Source organism: Camarhynchus parvulus, chromosome 4, assembly GCF_901933205.1.
Source record: "Camarhynchus parvulus chromosome 4, STF_HiC, whole genome shotgun sequence".
Lineage (NCBI taxonomy): Eukaryota > Metazoa > Chordata > Aves > Passeriformes > Thraupidae > Camarhynchus > Camarhynchus parvulus.
The window spans coordinates 42729317-42755837 of record NC_044574.1 but is presented as its reverse complement, the minus strand read 5'-3'; the positions used below and the strand labels follow the sequence as shown (position 1 = coordinate 42755837).

General features: G+C 37.7%; 1 protein-coding gene across 1 annotated transcript in view; it reads right to left on the bottom strand.

Annotated features, from left to right (window-relative positions):
- Positions 1–2059: 2059 nt before the first annotated feature.
- Positions 2060–26521, bottom strand: part of DCHS2 (dachsous cadherin-related 2) — a 103874-nt gene continuing 79412 nt past the window's right edge. The window contains 10 exon segments of the mRNA XM_030948275.1: positions 2060–4507; positions 4509–5536; positions 6956–7094; positions 9776–10062; positions 11537–11667; positions 14532–14683; positions 16161–16372; positions 19162–19269; positions 24120–24977; positions 26241–26450. Of these exon segments, the coding sequence (XP_030804135.1) occupies positions 2918–4507; positions 4509–5536; positions 6956–7094; positions 9776–10062; positions 11537–11667; positions 14532–14683; positions 16161–16372; positions 19162–19269; positions 24120–24977; positions 26241–26450 (4715 nt within the window). The 3' untranslated portion in view covers positions 2060–2917.

Sequence of the window (26521 nt, the reverse complement as noted above, 5' to 3'; positions counted from 1 at the left end):
CCTAAAACTGCTTTAGGAATAATATTTGTCATCAGCTGAAGATAAAATACAAAATAAATATGGACTTGGGTAGCTAACTGGTGTTTTTAGCATCATTTTAGAAAACAGGCCTACAATGTTATAATCCGTAAATAATGGGTTCCCCAAAAATATGAAGGTTTTTTCCCTTTGCACAGAAATCTGCTTGAATGTCAATATAACAATTACTACCAGTAGATGGAATTTTTATATCCATTTGGTAGTGATTTACACCAGTGTTGTCAAGGCTGCCAACAAGTAAATCCAGAAGGCAGGCAGCCAAAATTCCAGAAGAGACAACTGTCTTTTATTTTATAGCTTATGCTTTTCGAGCTTAATATGATTTTCCACTAACAAGTTCTGTACCTTCTCCAAAGTGCTAAAACTGGTGTGCAGAATTGCAAAGTAACACAGCCTCTTCAAGGCAAGCTAATATTAAAGTCATGGTAAATTATAAAAGTTATACTGTTTACTTAGGGAAAAAACCAATAAGGTTAAAAGAACTGTGCATGATTTATTGCAGGCACTTGTTTCAATGTTCAAGTTTTTGAGCTTGACTATATATGACACAACAATATATCAGCTAAGTGTTGTTTCCCATTCAATAAAAAAGAAAATCAATAAATACTTAAGAAACAAGGAGAACAGTGCTGTAACACTTAAATGGAGCACAAAGTATTCATTGGTTATATCATGTGCTTGATAAATAGGATGCAAATCATATCTAATCTTCTTAGAAAGGCATCAAAATCAAGCTGAATTTGAAGGAGCTAAAAATGCACAAACAGAAACAATTTTCTTGTTTTTCAAGAACTCTAGGAGGTGGGCACCCATTAGCAAGGTGAGGTCCAAATATTGTCCTAAATAGGATTAGTGACGCTTTCTAATGATTTCTAATGCTAATAGCATTAGAACATTTGTAAGAGCCATATTAGCAAAGAAAAAGCTATTCAACCATTAGCCTAGACCGTATACATGAAATGAAGGCCTTGTTACCTGCTTCATATCCATCAATGCGAAGATGAAACAATTTTGCTGTGTAAAGCATTCATTCTTCCACTGATCCCATGCTGAAAATGTGACCTCTCTAAGGATGGCACGTGCTCATTGCTCACCAGAGCAATAGCTGCCACTTGTCCATGACCATCTGAAACTAAAATCAAATTAGTGAAGTTGTTGACTTCACAAAAAAGGTAGCTCTGTGTGCCTTCTGATACTAGAATTGCACAGAAGTCAACACCCAAAGAACGCTTTTCAGTGTATTAGAAATTACTTTACAATTTCACACATATAAGTTAAAGCCAATCAGGTTGTATACAGCATAATGCCAACAGGCAGAGTGTTGACAGCAGAGAACAACTTCATTCTGAATTTAATCTGAACATTCAATCCGAAATTATGTCCTTTAATTGAATCTCTGTGTTTAGATATGAACAAGGAATGAATTTCTCTTTTCTTTCTTCTCCCTAGCACAGTTTTTTGTCTGACTACAAAACTTACCATCCCATCTTCTTTCTTAGTAAAATTTGTCTGTCCAAATGAATTCCTAAGCTCATTTCCAACTCCATGGTAGTACAAAAAATAAATGCCAGCTTTAAAAGACACATAGCATCATGGATCCTGTTGCATGTGCAAGATGTAGAGTGTCAGTGTAGCCTCAGAAATAGGATCTTATTCAAAAACTGGTTATGAGCCCACAGGCTGCAATTGTTGACATGCATGCTTGAGGAAAAGCAGCCACTGCACACATGCTACTGATCCCACAAAATCACTCAGCCTAACCACACTGCATGCTTTCCCTCCACCTGTTATGACCTGTACAATATATAACTCTGTATACATCCAGCTTGTAGTAGCAGACTCCTATAGGTACCAATTACACATTTCTATGTGTGATGCAAAGGACTTTGGAACATACATTGAAGAAAAACCAGAGTTATTCTAGATGTATTGTCTGTGTATTTTATTGATCAATATACAAGCATATACAGCATGTGCATGTGTCTGGATATACATACATACAACAAACAGGGCCAGATTATCTGGTCTTGCAGAGATCTTTGGTCCAGCACAGAACCAAAGACCAGGGTGGAGGCATACCCAACCTTCAGGACTGTAACACTGTTCTTACAGCTGCCTGAGCCCCAGGGCACCTTCTGTAATGCAACAAAAAGACAATAGGTATCTACTTGAGATCTAGTAATAGAGAAGATGGCTGATTATTCTGTTTTCTAAAGGTCATCCATTATTCAGATTATGGTGACTTGCTGGCTTTAAACCAGGAGATAAACAAAAGGTGCACAGAACCTGGGTTCCACAGCACAATGATAGCTAAGAAAGTCCACTAAGGAGCCAGTGCCACACCAGGCCAAACAGATCGTTGGGACCCAGAGGCTGAGATGTGGGAAACCTGGGTAAACACTACAGAAAGAGCTCAGTAGGAACCCAAGTGTTATCCTTTGTTCACGCCCACACCTGCTGTACTTACACATCCCTCCAGTATTCTCCTCTAACACCACCACAGAATCAGTCAGAACCCACCAGTATGCTAACAAATGCTTTCCACAATAAATAATTACTTCCATTTGTTTGTTATTAATGTATTTTATAAGAAAAATGGTCAAATTGGTCAAATTGGTTATCAGGCACTTGGTTGTGTGTTTTACATAGAAACCACAGTTGTGAAGTGGAAGAGAAGCCTCATGGTCTCACAGTGTATTCTGGGAAGAACAAGAAGTATAGTTACCAAATTTCTGACTACTTTATATTTTAACTTTTTAGGCTCATGAAAAGAAAGAATACTGGTGATGCAGCTCTGACAGGCATATTTTGCTGTTAAAAAGTAAAAAAATACATTTTAAGCCATATTTTTTACCATAAAATACTGTCAGTTAATAACCTAGACCTGAATTTCTTCTTCTGTTGCAAGTTCGTAGCTTGGATCAATAAGACATGTTCCTATCATTTTCCCATCAGACACTACTGGAGAAGCAGAAGGTGTCTGCATGGTAAGCAAAGCGAGAGTAGGAGAAAATCTGGGGGTCATGGTTGGTGGAGGGTATCCATGATAATGGATAATGGGAGCATAAGGACATTTATTAAAAGCTTGCCCTGATGTTATGTTTGGCATTCTTGGTGGCACTGTCCTTATGCCAGGCTGTGCTACTGATGTTATCAAGGGAGGAGGGAAAACAAGAGATTTCTTCTCCTGAGAGAAGCTGTGAATGTGAACATTTTCATCTTTCAGTTCTGCAATATCATTAAACACTGAGGCAAAAGGTTGAAATCTGGGTTCACAGCTGAGCACATAATCCCAGTTATAACCACCTCTGAGATCCTCATCTGAGGTGCCAACAACTGCAAGCAAATCATACCCAGAGTCTTTCCCATCTGGCATCAGGACATAGTCTCTTGTGAGGTCTGTCATCATGCCTTCCTCTTTTATTCCAATTTCTGTAAGTGTTTGAGACAAGATTTTGTGTGCATAGGCTGTGTCACAGGCTTCTTCTCTGCTTTCTCCTTTAATGGTCTGCACATTCTCCATGCTTTGCATGGTAGCTGTTTCTCCAGAATGATAGGAGAACTGATCAGACTGTCTTGGGATCCCTGAATCTGGCATCTGCAAGCTGTGCTCACTCAGTGCTGAGCCAATGCTTTTTCTGCAAGGACACTCATAGATCCGTTTGATTTCCTCGTCCTCTGCAGTCTCTCCTTCAGCAGAACCATGGCCACTGGAGTCTGAATGCCTGCAGGAGACATCATCATCCTTCCTCTCTCCAAGCCCTGCTAGGCTCAGCCATTTTGCTATAGCACCCATGGGAAGCATACTGCTCTCCGTACTTTGGATTTTCTGGCAGTCCTCGTCTTCTCTTATTGAATTCACATCAGCAGCTGAGGAGGATACTGGATTTCTTTTCACACAAGCATTCATCAGATATTTCTGCTTAAGTCTCAGAGTAAGTGTGATAAGACTGATGGCAAGCAGCAGAAATACCATCAGTGAGATGGAAACACTCACTGTCAGGCTGTGTGCTGACACTGTGGGATCACTCTCAGGAGAATTGGAAACATTCACAAAAACAGTGCATACTGTGAACCTTGACATAATTTTAGGGCTATGAGCTCTTACCAACAATTTCAGAGTATCATCATTCCTTTTGATGCCATTTTTCCTTCTGTGAACAGTCTGAGTCAAATAAATATTGCCACTGGATTGATTCACAGAAAAGAATGGAGAAGGTTTTAGAAGGGAGTAATGAACAACTCCGTCCAGTCCACCATCACTGTCTGATGCTGTCACTCTACCAATCAACTGGCCTGCTTCATTCTTCTCAGGAAGATTAAAGAAATAATGTTCTTGTGTAAACACTGGATCAAATTCATCTCTCCCCTCAATATCTACCTGAACGGTAGTGGTAGCCAGTGAATCACCTTTGTCTTTTGCTTGGATTATGAGACAGTACCTATTTTGACTTTCATAGTCAAACACTTTGCTTTGTATGAATATCTCCTGTTAAAGGATCAATGAAGAACATGTCATGGTCTCTAGCAGCTTCATGATGAGTCAAACATGAAGACTGAATGGAGTAGGTAAGGTGCCCATAGGAGCCTTTATCAAAATCCAATGCACAAACAGCACACACAAAAGAAAAGGTAGGCAGATTTTCACTGACAGTGCAGCTCAGACTGGGAAACAAAAAAAGCGGGGCATACTCATTGTCATCTAGGACACTAACAAGAATAACAGCAAAAGCCATATTTTTTACATCAGTTCCTCCATCTGTGGCCTGGATAACCAAAGTGAATTTCATGGTATCCTCATAATCCAGCGTTTTTGTCAAATTTACAGATCCTGTTCTACCATCCAAGCCAAAATACCCTCTGTCATTTCCAGAGATGATAGCATAAGTGATTTCTGAATTAGTGCCTGCATCACAGTCTTTTGCTGAAACTTCGGTGATATGACTGCCTATGGGGATGCTTTCTTTGACATGAACATGATACTCTGGGCTGCTAAATACTGGAGGGTTATCATTAACATCCAGCACAGTTATTAGCACTGTAGCAGTTGAATTCAAGGAGGGTGTTTCACGATCAGAGGCAAGGAGAACCAACTGGTGAGAAGCAGCTGTTTCCCTGTCAAGAGCACTGCTCAAAACAAGACTGCTGACAAGTTTGTAGGATGTTTCTGACCCCATGACACTTGTTTCTACGGAGAATAAATTCTCTGCATTGCCACCAACAATGGAGTATTCAACAAACGTGTTGTCATGCATCCAGTTGCAGTCAACGGCTGAGAACAGGAGGACGCTTTCTCCAACTGAGGCATCCTCACTCACACTGAGATTGTACAGAGCCTTTGTGAAGCGAGGGGCACAGTTATTGACATCTTCGATGTGCACCTCTATGGAGGCAACTGCACTCAGAGGGGGATTGCCAGCATCTGTGGCCTCTATCAGGAGATGAATAATGGAAATATTTTTCAGCTGCATAACTGGTTCCATGAAAAACAGTGAACCTGAAAACAAAACAGAATTAACAAAAGCCCACACTTCACAGGCAAATAAATGTGATTCCAAAAGCTGATTCTAAACAGTCATATTTTAAAATGACCCAGCTGTAATGGCTGTACACAACAAAATTACTCTCTTGCATCTGGAGAGTAGTGGGTCAATGTCTGGATGAACACCAGTGACAAGTGGCATCCCCCAGGGGTTTGGGACCAGCACTGTTGAATACCAGTGACACAGACAGTGGGATAGAGTGCACCCTCAGCAAGTTTGCAGATGACACCAAGCTGAGTGCTGCAGCTGACATGCCTGAGGGATGGGATGCCATCCCGGCGGACCTGGACAAGCTGTGGAAGAGGGTCCATGAACCTCATGAAGTTTAACAAAGATGAATGCAAGGTCCTGCACATGAATCAGGGCAAGTTTTGATATTGACACGGCGTGGGGGAGGAAAGGATTGAGAGTGGCCATGTGGACAAGGACTTGAAGGTACCAGTAGATGGAAAACTGGACATGACCCATCAATGTGCACTTACAGCCCAGAAAGCCAATTGTATCCTGGGCTGCACCAAAAGCAGCGTGGGCAGCAGGAAGGAGGACATGATTCAATCCCTTTGCTCTTATTAGAGTCCAACTGGAGTGCTGCATCCAGCTCTGGAGTTCTCAGCAAAGAAAACACATGGACCTGTTGGAGCAAGTCCAGAGGAGAGCCATAAAAATGATCAGAGGACTGGAGCTCCTCTCCTGAGAAAAGGTTGAGATAGCTCAGCCCAGAAAAGGCTCCAGGGAGACCTTATATTGGCCCTAAATGGGGTTTATAAGGATGGGAACAGACATTTTATTAAGGCCTTTTATGATAGGACAAGAGATAATGGTTTTCAACGAAAAGAGGGTAAATTCACATCAGATATGAGGAACAATTATTTTCTATGAGGGTGATGAAACACTGGAACACATTGCCTAGAAAGGTGGTAGATGCCTCATCCCCAGAAATATTCCAGGTCAGGTTGGACAGGACACTGAGCAACCTGACCTATCTGAAGATGTCTCTGCTCATTGCAGGGGGGTTGAACTAGATGACCATTAAAGATGATGTCCAAGCTATTCAATGAAGCTAAGAAATCATAGCGATGCTGTGAAGGCAAGGCCTCCCCCCAGTGATGCAGTATCAAATACACATACTGCACTTAGACCAGAAAAAACATGCATGGTCTAGGGAAAAACTGAGAACTCCAGTGGAAAAACTGAGAACTCCAGTCTTTGATGTGATGGTTCCTCACTGATAATGGCAGATTTAGCAAAAACACAGTGGACTTTGGCCACCACAAATTTCCAGAAGTCAAGTAATCACTGGCAACAGGTGAGAAAGGAATAGGACTCTTTGATTTATACTTAAAAAGCTGAAATAATAAACCATGCAGACTCACCATTCTTGTGATCAATGGAAAATCCCTCACAGGATGAGAGGATTTTGTAGGAAATCATTCCATTATGTTCAGAATCCCTATCTATGGCAGAGAGTGTCAGAACAGTGGCATCCATAGGAATGAGCTCTGGCAAGTTCACCTGACATATAAAGCAAAAATAGAGCTTAATAAAAGATTTAAGATACAAAAAAATTGCCTTTATTTGATCTTATCAGTAAAACCCACACAATTCCCAGCTTTGGAAAAAGTTTTACCTACCCATTTTCTTCTGGGACAAAACCAGAAAGAGTTGAGATATTGCAAACTATGCCTTCAATATGGCCAAAATTCATAGTAAGCTTTAAACAGTAGTAAAATCCATCTAGTTCATTATGACAGCAAGTTCAGAAAAAAAATGAATCACTTTTTTTGAGAGTACAATTATGGACTGCAACTAAAGGCTTTTCCCTTTGCTTTCAAAAACCCCTTCATTTCCATACATGGAATACAGTCTGCAGTCTCTGTCTGGAGTATATGACTGAATGCTAAAAAAGCCAATATGTGCACCCTGAAAACTCCAGCACTAGGGCACTTAATCACCACTGGATTATTCCTAGAATTTGACTTTTCAAAATGCTTCCCTTTTTTTCTTCTAGGAAACCAAGAAAATCCATTCCCTTTTTAAGAATTTTCATTGTTTCAAGTTTCATACCGCACTTTTGTGACCAAAGTTTCCTTCCACCTTATAAATCCAATTTCAAATGAACAGTATGCTACAGCAGCTACCTCTGTCATAACTTGAAGAGTTAGTTTAAGTAATTTAAACAGAGAGATTATATGTATATAATAACCACATACATATATTAAGCTACATATGAGGAGCATAAATATGAAAACATTTAAAGGAACAATAAAAGGGTAAAAATACAGGATGATGAATAGGGAATTATACATATCATCAACCAAAAAAGAAGCAGTGTATCTAACTTGCCAAGCAACACATCAAAATATCAGGACTGTGGAAAGAGAAGCTCAGCAGTTTACATTAAAATAGTAAATAAAGCTACACTGTTTTGAATCAATTAATAATGCTCCCTACAATGTCTGCTCCAACCTACAAAAAAAAATTCTGGCACTTGCACAAGCAAGTACTTGCCTAAACTACTCTCCAAAATCAGACACATATGAGGATTGAGGAAAATAAAGGTCTAAAAATCACTTGAGTATTAATAATGCATTTTTTCCAGAATGTGGATTTATGATTTTTAGTGGGAAATTTACACAAATTCTGTCCACTCAGGCATCCAAAAGTTTCACACGTGTCTACAGTTTGTCCCAGAGGTATCTAAGTGACTAAACTACTGTGCCTGCAAATGCTCAGAGGTAGAAAATTCCTTACTAGGCCAAATATTTAGACTTATTTCTTTACTAAAACTGTCTGAGACTTACAAATGGAGCATTATTAAAACCAAGTCTTCTGTGGTGCCTCATATTTTTGGCTCTGAAGACATCTACCACACACAAAAAGCACCAAGTCAAACAGTTCAGTTCCAGAATGGCTGGGGTTGTTGGGCACCTACAAGGTGTAATCCTTGGTCAGAGTAGGGTCACCTAAAACAGGATGCCCATGACTACATACTGCTGAGTTTTGAATATCTCCAGAGACAGAGATGCCCCACCTCTCTGGACAACCTGAGCCAATGCTTAGTCACTGTTAGAGTTTGAAGGGAAAAAAAAAGTTTCCTGATGTTTAAACAGAACTTCTTGTATATCCATTTGTGCCCACTGACTTCTGTCCTTCAACAAAGACTTTGGTTTGCCTATCTTTACTTGCCCACACTAGTATTTAAACAGATTGGTAAGACTAAGCCTCCTCCTCCTGAGGCTGAAACATTTTTTATGTAGAGGGTGGTCAAGCACAGGAACAGGCTTCCTCAAGAGGTGGTCAGTGCCCCAAGCCCGTCCATGTTTAAGAGGCATTTGGCCAATGCCCTTAACAACATGCTTTAGCTTTTGGTCAGCCCTGAAGCGGTCAGGCAGTTGGACTAGGTAATGTTTGTAGATGCCATGCATGCCAAACTATTCTACAACTCAATGATTCTGTTTTATATATGCTCCACTTTCTTTAATCTCAACTTTTCTTTATGGCCCATAGCTGTCCATAGTCACAAGAAGATTTGCTTTCACTGTTGGACAACTTTACTTCTACAACAGTACCAGTTCAAATGCTTGTCCAGGAGTCCAAAAGCTGAGCTCTGTACCCTCCTCAGTCAAGGGATGTTGGGGAGGTCAAAGCTCATATCCTTCACTCCCTAGGTGAGTGGCATAGCCATAAGGCAGCATTACACATTGCAAACTTTACATGCATCATCTACCTCAAGGGCAATTGCTACACCTCTGTGGAGCTGTGTAACTGAAAATGAAGGAATTCCTGCCATAGTAACTGGGCCAGTATAAAGGTACCAACTTGTTTAGCATTCTCTCAGAAGAAAGAAGTTCTGAATACTGGACCCTGCTCCCCAAACTGCATTGGATTGTATCTAGTAACTCCTAGTGATGAATGCATGGTTTATGAGCTAGCATTCACACCAATTGCCTTCTGAAGACAGAAACCACAAACACTGAAAGTGAGCAGTTTCCTCTGTCCTAGCAGAATTCTTAGGAAGGGGTTGGAGGTCCCTAGAAGAGCTCTGCTCTGTTTCTGCTCAGTAATAGTTTGCCGAGACCTTTATTCTCAGTGTTCGCATGCATTCAAAGACAAATATGAACAAGCACTCCTACTATTTATCACCCTATATGGAAAGAAACCACATGCTGATTGTTCATTTGCCGTGTTCCCACCTGATAAAAGTCTTGAGTAAACACTGGAGGGTTATCATTGGTGTCCAAAACAAGGATGGTGAGTTCTGCTTCTGTTTGATGCACTGAATCTGAAACTATGATATGCAGCGTATACACAGCAGTTTCTTCAAAATCTAATGGTTCCACCAGTATGATGACACCAGTATGCTGATCGATGGCAAATTTCATTTCAGGACTCTTATCATAAATAAAACCAAACTGAAGTGCTGGCCTGGAGTCAGCATCACTTGCTGACACTTGAGTCACTATAAAACCAGGCAGGGCATCTGAAACAATAATTTTGAGAATAAGTCAGAGTTAAAAGATAATGTTACAATTTCTCAAGATTTTGCCTAATTTGTAATATTGGATCTTGGATATATTTAATCTTTCTGTATAGCTTTTGGTGTGTTCAAACTTTGTGTATTACAATAATCACAATATCCAGAAAAGCTATGGAAACAGTAATGTATTTCTTCAAAGGGATGTGCTGTATTCCAATTTTAATTTGGCTTTTCTTTAGACTTTCCCAGATCCAGTGTAGTCAACAGTTTCTTCACCAGCAGCAGGAACTTACACGGTTTTCCACAAGCATTTATGTGACATGTATTTACTGAACAATGCCACAAGAATATTTAACTGATGCTTTAGACATGCTGATCTGCGTAGAACCAGCAAATGCAATTCTGGAGCTTTTCCAAATGAGGAAAAGGCCACTAGAGAGAAACAAGGCCTTCAAACAGACCTACATGGCACAAAAATATTAAGAGATCAAGGTATAATCCTATGAGACTGAGAAACTGGATACAGACAGCTTTTGTCATGGGCCAATTTGACAGTACCAGAGATGGCAAACTGAACCTGTTAGTGATCTTTTCACAAAGCCTGGAACGAACAGAAGCGAAACCATTTCTCATTTACATGCCTTGGGCATGAAGCCTCAAAAATACTGTGCCATGTCCTAAAGTAAGTTCTTAAATGGAATACAAAATATTAATTAAGTAACCTGTAGTTTACAGCTGCTGTGCATCTATGAGTTCTGTACTTGTCATTACCAGTAGCAGGTAAACTTAGGAAAGACTAAAATATATCAGAAAAGACAAACTTGATCTCTTTTGTTAAGAGGAGCACTGGTGTTTATAATTTTTCTGCTGTGTGTCTTAATGCATTCACATGTAAGATGTCTGTAATTTGAAAATTACAGGCCCAGGACTCAAGCTGTGCAGATGTTGAGATAATGTCACACAACACACAAAATGCATGCTGGGTTGAGAACTCAGGAGGTCCTGAGTCCTTCTCTTAATAATCATCAACTAGACTTAGCTATAGAGCTTGTGTAACACTACATTCAAATTTATAGGAAGTATTTCTTTCAACACAATGAAGTTCAAAATGTCTCATTTCTAGCAATGCTGGTTTTAACACCAAATATTTTTATTGGAGAACAGCAGAAATCAAAGACATATGAAGAGTACAATACTGAAAATGAACAGATTAAAGTTGTATTTCTGCAGATTTTTCCCTCCTTTTAAATAGCCTATGGTTTTATTCCAAACTATCCACAATATATAAAGATTAAAAATAATGACTCTGAGAATAAAAGCAGATCAAAATTTGCTTTCATATTTCAGCTTTAATACTACCCATTATAATTTTTACTGCAGTTGTTTGGTTACACAAATCACCAAAAGCACTAAATCATTATCTGAATTCCTAGCCTTAGGAATTAGGAAGGAAACGTAGCTGTACTTTAACACTTACTTTCTGGGACCTCCACTTCACCTAGTGGTTGGACAACTGGAACGTTGTCATTAACATCTAACACTTGTATCCTCACAATAGTTGTAGCAGAGAGTCTGGGGTTTCCTTTATCAGCAGCTTGTACAACCAACCTACAATTAAAGGAGGCATTAATTGTCACTTTTGATCAGAAATCACTGAATTATGCACCACTATTATAAGCAGGGGAAGTTTTAAACCCAAAAAGAGTAGCCATTTCTGTTCCTCATTGCAACTCTTAAATTCCATCTTTATGTAAGGTTGACTGTGCACCATTTTACTCTTTGGTTTTGCAGGAAAAACGTCCAGGAGATTCTACATGGCAAAAGAATAGTAAAATCATACAGAGAAAAGGAAGTGTTTGTCTGTACTCATTTAATCCAGTTTCATACCAAATGTAAGTGGTTAAACAACTCTTTCAAATAAGACACAGTTCTCCCATTGGTAATTCAGAGCAGGAATTAAAACCTCAGTACTAAATTATCATTAACAACTTGACTCTCTTCATTGTTTATAAAGGGACAAAAGGGATGTGGAAATTGCAAAATACAAAAAAATCCAAAATGGTATTCAGCCAGAATGCCTGCAGACACAGAGTAGCCCTTCAATTATATTATAAATGCAAGTGATAAAATGAAATAAAATATTTCATTTTATCACTTGCATTTATAATGTAATTGAAGGGCTACTCTGTCTGAATACGTGCACCATTTGACAAAGTTATCACTGATTTTAGTGGGATCAGAATCATGCTGTCAGATTAGAAGAGTTTTGACTTTAAACTTCCATTTCACATCTGCATAAGGATGGGTTGTAAATTCTGTAAACAACCTTTCCGCAAACGATGGAGCAAAGAAAATGGTGAGCAGCACCATGATAAACATGGATAAAAGGTTTACTCTTTATGGGAAGCAGCTTCTGAACAATAAAAAGCAAATATAAACTGAGATTCTTTGGTAGACTACCACTTCCCAATGGGGGAGATTCCAGAAATGAATTCAAAATAAAATCTAACTCAACAGGTGATCTTGAAAAAAAAAAAAAAAAAAAAAAAGAAAATAACGAGTTAGGCTAAAGAATATACAGGTCAAAGTTGAGCATCTCAATTAAATGTTATATGTACTAACAACTGTTGTCATGTTGCACCGCATTTTTTTTTGCCTCTCCAAAGATCTTTTAAACATCTTATTTCTCCATCTTTCTTTTAAGTAACAGTTTAAAAGTGTCAAATAGATATTTTACTTCCTAAATGTTCACTTGACAATATGGAATGCCAAGGCTGTAACTCAAGTTGTGGCTTACAGCATTTTCATTCCTTGACCACACCACCGCTACTCTGGGTATCCTTGTGGTTTCTGATCCAACAGAAGATAACTTAAATTGCAGGCTAGTATTCAATCAGTGACCGTGCCTAATTCCATATAGAAAGTGTATTTTTTCTAGAATGAATATTGGTAAGGTATACATATGGAAATATTTTACTAAAAATAATCACTTTCTAAGATTTCAGGAAAAAAAGCCTCTCAAAAACATTTTAGCCAAGGCATTAAAATTAAGGTTCTGTCAACACTTTCATTATAAACCCTGTTGTAAGGGACTTAGAACTTCTGGGATGAAAATGTTCAATTCAGATATATAAACAACTCCTTGCATATTGGAAAAAACAACAGTAACATTTTGACATCAAACAGGAAATACTTTTGAAAGCTTCTTTTGCTATTAACTTTTCACCTAACAATATCCAGATGAATAACTTGTTTTAAAGAGAAGGAATATGAAGCCACAGATTCCCTGAACAAACTGCCAAATTGAAAGTCTAGAATTTTAATATAGATACGGAAATAAATCAGGTTCCCATTTAAAGTGAGATATGAGAATTACTATGCTCCCATGTTGAACATTTCATCACCAGCAAACATCCTTCATTTGAAGGACTAATTCCAGGTGTTCTTTTAAAGTATTAGTTACAAATAAAATGTATTATTTAAGTTTTTGAAAATCAGAATTTATGTTTTTGATTTAGTGAAAAACTGAAAAAAATCCTCCAAATTAAGTGTCCTGTGTATTAAGTTAAAACAAAGTATTGTGGGGACATTATTATCAAATCAGCCTGATACTAAAAAAAGCCCCACATACTCTATCAATATTCTTGGATGTGGTTTTCTACAAGTTATTCTCATTCATAAGAATTCTAATTGGAAGTTTAAAACTTTGAGGTCCCACAGGACAGGAAAACGTGCAAATATTTTAATTGATACCACAACCAGATGGGAAAAAAAAAAAGTAATTTCTACTGACACATACACAGAAATACTACTTTTTGTGGAGACTGCAATACTTAAAATGGGTCTATTAATGCATCTTCATAGTAATATTTTCTCTTCTAGGCATTAATAATTTGCTTTCTAATTCCAACTATGGCACGACCCATAAAGAAAAATTGTCATGTCCACTTGGCCATATTTATTCAGAGTTTCAGAAAAACTGGAAAAAATGAACACTTAGTGCAAGACAGGTAATAGATAGAAACAGTTTAAGAAGAGTCTTTACCACATTATTGAGTAGAAACTTTTAACTCTCTACCAAATAAAAATGAGAACATATCCCTGTTTCTTGGATTTGATTTGACTGTTTTCACTGTGTCTTTATAAAGTACATTTCCAGAGAGGGAATGGCTGTACAGTTATCAATAAACTAAAATCCAGGAACTGTCATTGTTCCTACAGTGAGTAATCACACATCAATAAGTGTTGTCATTGATTAAACTAGACTATATTTCTTTCTCTAAATTTGGTAACTACACAAGAATCTATAATACAAATGGGCAGCTTTAGAAATGTTCTCAGTGCTGTCTGGCTTGCACCCAGGTTCTGTGGGTAATGGATATTAACAGGAAACTATGAAATATGTAACATTAATATTCTCAAGTTAGACTACATAAAAAGAATACATTTTTATGGGAACCTTAAATACAAACCTGTAAGATGAAGCGTTTTCATAATCTAGGCCTGTATTAGTTGCTAGAATTCCTCGTGCTGAATCAATTAGAAATGTTGCATTTTCATTACCAGATACAATTGAGTATTCAGTTTCTCCATTCAGCCCACTGTCAAGGTCAGTTGCAAATACCTGTTTGTGAGCAAACCTGAGGCTTAATTAAAAACAGTAGAACATGATTTCAGAAGGAAAACCCTTATACTACAGTCAGTTATTTCTGATTACTTTCCTTTCAACTGCATGTATTTAAATAAATCATCTTTGTCCCCAGCTTGAGTGTTGTGTAAGGTCACAAAATCTGCTCGTGAACTGCAATGGACTGCACATGAATGAGTAATTTGAAATTCAGCTACATAAAGCATTAGGGCTGAATGCAATCATTTTACTATTAGGTTGCTGTTAGAATGCTCTCCCTGTTGAGCACATAAAAATCCACTTTCTCAGTGGTACAGGACTGACCTTTAAAGTATTGCTGCTATACAAACAGACAAAGGATAAAATAATTAAACTACTATGTTTTCAGAGATTTCATGGAATAGTTCAATAATTACCTTTTAAAAATACCAACCAGAAAATGTAAAAAGGGCAGAGGCAATCTGTAAAGATTTGCCAACAGAATAAGGAACATTCAGCAGCAGCGAACAGGTTACTCAAAGAGTCTTCTTACTCTTTGAAGAATCATCTTTGTATTTTTTTGTTTCTGAACAAGCATTATAATGAGTCTGGGATCCAAAACATAGCAGAGGCAACCAGTCAGATTGAATAAAGAAAACAGAATGTATTCTGTCATAAAATTTTGATTACACATCTGGCTTGACTGTCTTTTGATTTTTCTCCATTCCTGGACATATGTTTCTCTAAATAGAATGTCCATCAGTTTCTAATCACTTTGCCCTGGAGGCATTTGTAGCTTTTCATTTATTTATTCTCTAGAGAGGGAGTATCTTTAGTACCTAACATGACCCTCACCGTGACCTGACTTGCAATGCAAGAACACGTACTGAGGAAATTATATGTTCTTCTAGTCCAACTGATGTCTTCTTTTGCTCTAACACAGCCAGATGGAAACATTTTGGGAGAATGGACCCATTCAGAGGAAGAAGTGTTTGCACATTTAAATTAAGACAAGCTGCTCTTTAGGCAGCAGATTTTAAATTGAACACTTGGGTTTGACTCTACTAGTCTGATGAGCAGAAAGTATTATTTTTATTGCCATAGTCCTTTCAGTAGAGGCATTAATACAGGACCCAGCCTATATTGTAACCATACCCACAGATTTGAATGGTATTTTTCAATTGCTTGAAGATAGAAACAGAATTTTTTTTAAAAAGAGAATTTAAATTCCAGGTGCACAGTTGCCCAGAAGATATAGAATCTCTTTCAGCTCAACAGACCTGAATGAATTATCTGATCTAAAAATGGTCTAGAAGAAAGAATAATGTAATATTTTAGATATCTAAGCAGACTAGTAGCAACACCAAGAACCTTACTCCCAGTTTTTAGGACAGAATGGTCCAAGATAGAGCTAACAGGATTGTAGTGATTAACAGATCAGCCAAACTTCTTTTGAACTACAGCACTGCGCTTGGGAAGATATACTTTCACTTACCTGTATGATGTCTGTTTTAGGACCCTGGCCTTCCCATATTGATGCTGTGTAATAGCTTTGCTCAAATTTAGGTGTATTGTCATTCACATCTTGAATCAAAACTGTCACTCCACAGAACACTGAATTGAAGCTATTTTCAGCCACAACTGTAAGATGTATTTTACACTTATCTTCATAATCAAGGTACTTTGGATCTTTTACTGTGACTGTGCCTGGTTTATTACAAGAAAAAAAATAATCTCAAGATGTGACATACTCATTCAGGAAAAAATGTGTACAAATGCAGTTATGAAATTCCAAACGTATATGGTCACCTCCATTGAACACATGGCAGAATTCCAGCAAGCTTGCCATTGTGTCCTTTTTCTACCTACCATCACCCCAACATACTAGGTACTGAATAAATCTTGGATAGCTAAGTTTTCTCCAACCATCACTACACTGGCAATTTCCAATAACTAAGCCAATTTGCTAGCAGAGGAATAGAGAAAAAGTGTCTGCATGATGTTTCCTCCTCAGCGCACAACAGTGAGACAGCCATGTCGGAAGAGACTCTTGTCCTTCATCTGACAGTGGCTACATCTTCCCCTCCACCAAAATCCACATCAGGCAACAGCTGTAGCAATTTCTGTATCTGACTGACACACAGGCAAAACACTCACTCCTTCTGACACAGTGAGCCCCCTTCCCCTGCGCTGTTACTCCACCAAAAAAACAAAGAATGAGACTTATTGAGATGATAAGGACAACTGGTCACCTCCACATTAAATGTCCTTGAAAATCCATAGACATTGTTTTAATGTTCTAGGAACATACTCATAATTCTTTGTTACATCTAAGCATAAAACATACTTGATTTGTATATTAATTTTCATTAGAATTCAAATTCAGTTTTGCATGGACTTTTCAGTAATGATGTCATGAATCTTGTTATCCCAAACTTGGGCTATCATAAGAATGCATCAACTGTGGCTCCCCAAACTAGTGCTTTTTATTTTTTATTTTCTAGGATAAGCAAACATTAACTATTGTTTATGGACCTGCATCTTGAACATAAGGATTTCAAAGGTGTTTTATTTTCAGCACAACACTTTAAAATATCACATTCTATTTACAGAGAAACCAGACAGTGGCAGAAGAAATACATTTCCAGATGACAGAGAGCAAACTGAAAGGCTCTGCTGAAGACTGAAACAAATAATCAAGTTTGAGGTACACCACCTAGGAGGAACATGTGAAAGAACCAGAGCTGCTCATTCTTCAGAAGTGCACTTGAAGAAAAAACAGGGTAACAATCTTCAAATATGCAAATAATAGGGGGGTTGCCTTTGTCTTATGTCTACTCTTACTAGGTTAAGAAGTAATAAGTTTAAAACATTTCAGCAAACATTCAGATAAATATGAATAAAAACTTTCCAATTGCCAAGACTTTTGGAGACTTTTGAGAGGGTTTACAGAATCACTGTCCCTGATGGTTTTTAAGGACAGTACAAATTTCTGTCATACTTTGGCACAATTGATTCCCTTCCTGCATCAGGGATACAGACTAGTTCATGTCTTTGAGTCACTTCCTACTCTTTCTATAATTCTACAGCATAATAAAAAATTTGAAAATGGTATAAAGTGCTCTCCAAAGTGTGGTTAATTTCCATCAGTGCTTGAAAAGGCAAGTAGAGCAGACCTTTGGCTGTTCAGAACATGAATTACAGACAGGGCAAAATTTTGGTACGGCTCAAAATACTTCTGCTGTAGAAGCAAGGGGTAGAGAATTACTGGTGTCAAAATTATGCTAATATAAGCACTGCTCTTCAAAAGTCCTTAAAGGTTGAACTTCAATTATTTTTTTCTAAGAAACACAAGAGAGGCTTCAGAGGAAAGGAAACAGAAGAAACTACAATGGATCAAATGTCTCCAAAAGAAGGCTTGTGACATTCACTGCTATAGAAATTCCACTCCTGTTTGTGAAGACAATGGAATGAGACCCTTCAAAGCATCACATAACCATTTTTCAGCCTAGCTTGATAAAAAAGGAGAAAATACCATTTGAATTTTCTTTTTTTTAAGGTGATATTGGGAAAGATTCACTTCCTCAGTAAAAAACCTGTCTGGGTCTAAGATGTTCTTTAAGGCCAATCTCTCTAGTTTTATTTCAGTGAAATAAGAAGGACTTGAAAATCAAAGTATGCGCTTCAAGCACCCCTCATCTAAAAAAATTATTTTAGTGGAATGGAATTTGTTGCCTGGAGACATCATGATAATCAGAGGTTAAAGTCTTCAGAAACTCAGGGATAAAGCTATTTATTAAGGGTACAAGTATTTACACTGTTTCTGAGGAAAACTGCTTACACTGTCTATATGCCATCCCAAAAAAGAGACTGCAGCTATTTGGAAGCCAAATGTATTGCAGATGTTTAGGACCTGAGAGGTAACCAGAGTAGCTGTGCTCTCTTAGGAGCCTTAGAGGAGAAAATGTAAATGTACATGGGGAACACCTCACCCTCCTGCACCTGGAATTCCTGACAAAAAAAGCAGGTGAAAGCAGAACTGCTGCAGAACACAAGTATAATCACAAAAAAATTAAACAGACTTAACTTTAAAACATGTTGATGCTTGCCTGAAAAAAAGAGCATTAAATCAACAAAAGTCTAATGCTTCTACTTTAGAAGTGTTTTGAAGAATTTTATTTATTAAGTTTTTGGGAAACTGTATGATGAGAAACAAGGTGGAATCTCAGCTTGAATCACAAAGCAGTAGTTTATCAACTCCCAACACCTGGTGATCAACAGTAAATCAGAACTGAGTGTTTTAAACAGGTATACTGGTGCTCAATTTCTTTTTACCGCGAGTTTATGACAGTGCCTGGATTTACTAATGACCTGCTCATTGTAACAGAATTATTACTAGGTAGTACTCTTAAGATATCTAGCCCTTGCTCTTGTGGTAGGAACTTGCTAATGCTCCAAAATACACACAGACACTTGAAAAAAATTATAAGATGTACCTGTAACAGGGTGTATGGAGAATATTTCCTGGTCATTGAAGATGCTGTATTTTATGTGTTCTCCTGTAAATTTGTGTTCATAGGCTTCTACTGTGAGAAGCGATGTACCTATGGAAGCAATAAGACATTTTCATCATGTTGACCTAGAAGGTTTTGTTCTAATTTTACAGTATTGATATAAATAGGAAATAGACAACTACATACTACGTTAGGTGCTCATTCATTAGTTTAGTAGACAATAATTCTCCATTATTTTTCCTATATTAAAAATTCATCAACAAAGCACTGTCTATACCTCCTTCCTCAGTAAATTATACATCGGATAACAACTTTACCTGCCTAAATAAAATTATGAGATTTAACTTCTCCTAATTGCAAACTCACAGGAATCATTGGACTTCTCTCTTACCTGAAGTCATATCTAATTTTTTTTTGGGTTTTGGTGCATCATGTCACCCACAAATGACCAGAAAGAGTTTATTTTTTTTCTCCATTTATCAGGATTCAATTTGGCTTTTTGAACAGTATCTTAAATTAAATATCCCTCAGAATTTTAATCAGTCACCTTTTGACAAAGGGAAAGAAAAGATGAAACTATGTGCATAGCTATGTGTCAATTCACATAGAATCCAAATCCCATGAAAAGACCAATGATTTAATATAAAATGTAGGAGACATGAAATAGAAATCCTGTTTGGAATAAAATAAAAGGGAAAATGTGGAACTCAATAAATTATCCGGCTCAGAACCATCACATTTAACAAAAATATAGTAAGTTCAAAAGGCATTATCACAACCTCCAAATAATTATTCTTTTCAAGTGACTTACAAAATTGTCTAGCATATATGGCCATTGATTTTAATGTTTTTAATTATTTAATTAAATTGTAATTGTTTCCATGCTGTTGTGATGGAACGAGGCAACCTGAGCTCTTTCAAACAGCATTAGAGGCAACTAATTATTTTATGATATCACAAAGGTCATAGTCAGTGTCCTGGATGCCACAGAAAAAGACTTTAGTATAAAAAATAAGAGAAAACCTTGCTATTACAATGATCTGATACTTTTTTATTTGCGCAGTTACATATTATGTTTTAGAAACCAGAAGTTTTCTATTAAGGGTTCACTATTTGCTCTCAAAATCTGTCTGCCAAAAGAAAAAGTATGCCAATTTTGACATGTGATTTTCTGTACTTGTCAATATACTTGTAAGATATTTACTAGAAAAGCTCTGGAATCAACATCTATCTGTTCAATATGTAAAGAGAGATATATGAATGCTGACCTAGAGTTCTTTAGGAACTAAAATAAGGGGCTGTAGGTTGAATTTTCATTGCCAAGCAACTTTGGTTTACTACAGAAAGCTGCAAGGACAATCATTCACACCATCCTCAGAGCAGATTTAGAGATAAAAATACCCAAGGTCTGAAGAATATACCTCTTTATCTTTTAACACTCTCTGCATCTTTTTGTTTGCTTGTGTGTTTAAGAAGAAATACTACCAGAAATAAAGGAAGCAGCAGCATTTCTACTTGAATCCCTGTTTTTCAGAGGCTAGGTTAATAAACTCTTTTTCTGAGTCCTCATATCCTAATCTTTAAGCTGCACATTTTTCATGCAGATAGAATTGTTTACAACTCCTTTTTCAGCAGAGCACAAATCTCTTGTTCTGATACCCTTCACAGAAAACAATTCCTCCCACCAGTGAATTTTTACAGTTCATTGTCAAAAAAATATGACCAAAGTGTGAGGTCAGCTGTGACATAAACAGGCTCTATACAGATAAAGAGCAATAGAAAATGTCCATCTGCTGGAACTTGCCATTCCAGTCACACCCAATTCAGACATTGCCTCAAGCAGAGGTCACATCATGTAACTCTTAATAGAGAAAAATCAGTGAAAGGGAGCTTTCTCCCTGCAAAACACATTCAGCACTGAAGATAGAGCAAGGCAGCAGGGAGATCAAGTTCAAAGCAAAAGCAGTCAGATCAGCTTGAAATGCTAGGCAATTGACCTATAAATTAGTAGAAAATATAGGAAGGCATGAAGAGTAATGTAAAATATGTAAATCCAGGGGTTCTTTCAGGGGTTTTTTAATGGTTTTTTCCACATACAGTCTGACTGCATATGGAAGTATGACTAACTGTTCTATACAGCCTAGATCCAGCAGAGTGAACAGCATTTGCCTACCTGGCCAAATCAGCTCCAAAACACTTGCTGAATTCTTTGTTAGGGCATATATGTTTTATATATATGGGGGTTTTTTATATGTATGTCTTAACACCAGCACCACACAGAGCAGCTGTATCACTGTAGCACTTTCTTCTTTCTTCAGTCCTCATTATAGTAGTCTTTTTTCACTGTCCTCTGCCATCTAACCTGTGTTCACCCTTGCTATTATTTCTTCAGACCTCTTAATTGCCATGAAATGAAAAGCTGAGCATGGAGATAATGATTCAAGAACTGTCTGGACACAATCCTGTGCCATGTGCTCTATGATGACCCTGCTTGAGCAGGGAGGTAGGACCAGATGACCCTTTTGGTCCCTAACCCAACCTCACCCATTCTGTGATTCTTTGACTGTCCCACTTTACTGCTAAATCTGCCTTCCAGGAGTTGTTTCATACCCCTTTGCCGTTATGTTCTAACTTAGAAAATGTAGCCCATTGCCTCCTTTCCATAGGCTATACCTTGACCTGTCTTATTAGTGTGGTGGGGCTATTGCGCTCACTGCTGGGCTTTCAGGGGACGTGGGTGTTAAAGAATGAGGGGATACATATTTGATATCTAATAGAAAAACAAAATAGAGGAGTCAAGAAGTTTTACTGGTGAATCTGTCTCCAAGTGTTATGCAAACAACCATTCAACTAAAAGTTAGGTAAATAATAAAGGTTTTTTACCCCCTGAAGAGCACAGTCACTTGATTATTTATTGATTAGCTTCTGAGTGCCTGCTGTAGAACCGTTTATAGTATTTAAAGACATTAAATATTCAATATTAAACAAAAAAAATAGAAAAGTGGGGTTTTCTAAAGGTCATTAAACTTGGAGTTTAAACACTTAAAGAAAATGTGACCACAAGGACCAGTTCTTGAGGCACTTGCCCATTTGATGAGTTCAGACTAAATTAAAACTAAGGACCCTTGGCTTTGGTTTTTTGTTGTTTATATTATTCACATTTTTTATTCTTTTTAAAATAAACGTAGCATTTTTCCCCTCCATCAGTTAAGGCAGAAATAAAATTATGAAGAGAAGCCACATTTATTAATACCAGTTCTACAAATAATCAGTATGTAATGTAAATCTTCCCTGGACTGAATACACTGGTACCATTCACGTTTGTAGGGGTCCCAGGATCACATCTATCCTATAAGTTAACTTCTATGGGAGTTTTAATTACAATCATGCTTTTCTTCCCCACTGAAATGTAAAATATTTGATATTTATTTATGCTTATGAAAAAAGGAAATAGTATAAACAGAGACAAACAGTACTAGTATTTGGTAAAATCGCTTATATTCTTAGAAGAATTTGATCTTCTTAGCAAATAGAAGTATTATTAAACACAAACTAACATTTTGTGATCAAACCCGCCTGTTTACCCTGAAGCTTTGCTAAATTTCCTTTAATCAAAACAACTTAAATTGAATCTTAATTATATTTCTATAGATTGAATGGGAGAACAAAATGGCATTCTGATACCACAGTTCCTTGGGGCATTTCTGTAATTTCAGGCTGGCTTTTTAGCCTGACCCAGGAACACATCTACACTTAAAAAAATCTAGGATCAGAGCAGTTTATCTATTGCCATAAAGCTCTGAACTTTATTTTCTTTCATTAAATGTAACAATTCAAAAATTTGGCTTGTAGTCCCAAACAAGCACAGAGGAAGGAATGGCTGAATAACCACAGCAGTAATTACTGCAACAGCCATCTTCACCCCTTCTGTTTGCAATCATCCAAGAATATTGATTAGTTTTCCAAAATTACTAACACATTTCTTATTTACTGATTCATAATCCAATATACAGGCTGTTACTCAAGAGCTAGGAATCCATTAGTCTCACAAAACCCTTAGGATATAAGGGAATATTGCTTTTGTTTTACTGAGAGAAGTTTGAATTATAAAAGAGAAATTACTTGTTCAAGGCAAATCTCATGAGCTGTTTTAATTGAGAATATAGTGCAAGTCAGATCTTTAAATACATCTGGCCAATTAAATAGTGAGATTTGTGGACAGAAATATGTGAAAGCCATTCCTTTCTGCCCCTCATCAGGACCAATCCCTGATGCAGGAGAAGACACCACATCTAATTGGCTGGAGGGATAACTATTAATGTTCTTTGAATTATAAAAAAGTAGAGCGGTAATTCTCATCAATATCCAGAACAAATCCAAATAAATCTGTAAGCACCTTGTGACTGAAGCTGGTTGGTCAATAGGTGGCATTCCACAGTACAGTCTCTACCTAGAGAGACACTGTAGAAGCATGCCCAAGTGACCATGCATCAATAGCGTCTGACCTTCTCTACCCCATCCTACTCCCCTTTCTCCTTCTTCTGCAAAGTCTAAAACTTCAGTAAGGTATTTATGAAAGCTACTACAGTCTGTGAAGGGTTTTGTGAAAACAAGAAATGCCAGGTTGCAACTGGGTCCCAACACTCAACTCATATGAGCTTGTGTGCACTGCCCAGCGAAATAACAAGTAAATGTTGTCCACCCATCATTATAGTAATTTTGCTAAATGAATGAACCCACTGATGATTAGATATCCCTCCCCTATTGCATCTTTTTCGTGCTGGTGCATTTGAAAGGAGCAAAGGGGTATTGGCTACATCCACATTAACTTTTCCCTGCTGCTGAACATTAAAAAATGGTTTCCCTATACTATTCATTACAATTTCAATTCCAAAAGGAGGGGAGATTGTCAACTACAAGAAGAGGGATTTCATGCCCACCTGCTGCACTGTTCTCAGGCACACTTGCTTCATAGAGGCTGTGGCTGAATGAGATCACCTCCTCTTGCTCTTCTGTAAAGATAATGACCACAGCTGTGGCCGTTCGAGGTGTGATGCCTTGATCTGAAGCCATCACTAGCAGCTGGGTACTGAAGTTCTCGGAAGCCAAGGGCTCCCGAAGAATGATGTCACCTGTCTTCACATTGACCTGAAATACAGTTTCTGCCATCATCAAATTAAAAACAACAGCTCCATTTGACCCCAGATCCACATCCTCTGCTTTCACAGTGGCTACTGTCTCATTCACAGCAGTTTCAGTAGGCACAAAGACCCTGATAGGATTCTGCAAAAAACCAGGATCGTTGTCATTGACATCATTAATGTGCACCACAATACTGACAGTGGTGCTTCTCGGAAAATGGGTGCTACAGTCACTTGCCACAGCCCTAAAAGTGTACTGGGATTTGGTCTCCCTGTCCAGTGCCTTTGTAGTAATGATGGATCCTGTGACAGTATTGATGGCAAATGCTCCATAGGTGTCATCAATAAGGGAGTACATAACTTCACCATTCAGGCCAGCATCTTCATCAGAAGCAGAGAGGTCCAGGATGGCTGAGCCTTCCTCCAGGTCTTCTGTCACTGAGATTTGATACTGGGTCTTTGCAAACAACGGGTTGTGATCATTTTCATCCAAGACTGTTAGATAGAGCTGTGCAGTGGAGCTTCTCGAGGGACTGCCTAGGTCATGGCATTCAATTACAAGAGTGAAATTGCCGATGTCTTCTCTGTCTAAGCTACGAGTGACCAGCAGCTTGCCTGACGTGTTATTTAGTGTGAAGTATTCTCCAACATTTCCACCTTTCAAACACATAAAAAATGAAATGATCACAAAAAACTACTTTTAAAAAAGAACCCTTGTGAATATTCTATGCTAATTGCAGTAACAAGGTCCAATTGCTCATAGAGCTGGTGTGCTCGTGTGCCTTTCACATATTATATTTCTCATACAAATTAAAACCTGTGTTTCATTTAAATCAGTGAGTGGCAGTGATAGGAAATGCAGAATGTCATAACAATTTACAGACTGGCCTTTTGGCCAGATGCATATCTTTTGTTCCCAAACCAGCCCACCTTATAAAATCTCATGCGTCTGCGCTGCTCCATGAAGTGACCTCTTCCCAACCTTAGTTACAAATTCCACAACCTTAGTTACAAATTCCACAACTCTATAAAGCATTGCTGACAATTGTAATTGCTTGCACCTAGTTCTCTTCTACAAACCTATCTCTTAGAATTCAAGAGCTGGGCAAGGTCATGATTTGGGAGCACTGGGAATAAATATGAAGCAATCAACTGAAAAGCCAGCATTTTTAGTAACAGTGAATGGCTTACATAGTTTATAACATGCAGAAAGACCAAAGGTAACTAAATTAAATGTCATAGAGATCACAACATTAAAACCAAGAAAACAAAGGAACTCATAACTGTTTCTTCAAATAAAAATGTGTTGGTTTTAACCACAGTAGCTCTCTGCCCATATTTGAGCTATTGCTGACAGCCACAACCCAAAGAAAGCACTGCAAACTTGTACTTGTCCAAAGATACTACAGGAGGCTTTGAACAGTTGTGGAGCTTACATTGGCATAGTGGACACAGGGAGAGTTTGGCAAGATGGAAGCCAAGTATGACATTACTAATTGCTGGGTGAAAGAAGCTCTCACAAAATAAAATTTAATAAATGGCATTAAATAAATAAATTTCAATTATTTCTTGGGTATATTTTCAAGGGAATATTTACATTCAGACTTCTAAAACTATAACAAAATGGACAAAAATTATGCCTTCATGATTAATGCCTCATTCCAGCATTTGGTATTTTTTTTGTGTTTCTCTGTTCTGCACTATTTCAAATCCAGAACGCAGAATGAAAGTATGCCTGGGAAGTGCTTATTAGTGCTTACAAAAGGGTGAAAGATCTCTTTTCTTTTCCACATAAAAGAAGCATGTGGACAAGATGGGAGCTTAGGAGGCCTGGTAAAATCAAGACTAGCCTAAAACTTGGATGCTGCTGTATAAATATTTCCCTGATTTATACTAACAAAATGATGGAATATAACTTACCAGTTATTTTGTATCTTAGAGCTCCATTATTGCCAGCATCCATATCTACAGCCCGGATAATGTAAACAACAGAAAGCTGTTGGTTCTCTGGAATAAAGATCTCAGAGGGAGGAAGAAGAAATGTGGGAGAGTGATCATTTTCATCCAGCACTGTGCAGATTACTGTCACTGTGCTCGACAGCGACGGAGTTCCATTGTCTCGAACCAAAACTAAGATCAATAAAAAGAAAGCAATTTTCGTTCAGTGGTTGTGGTTGCAACAATAGACGTTCTTTAATAAT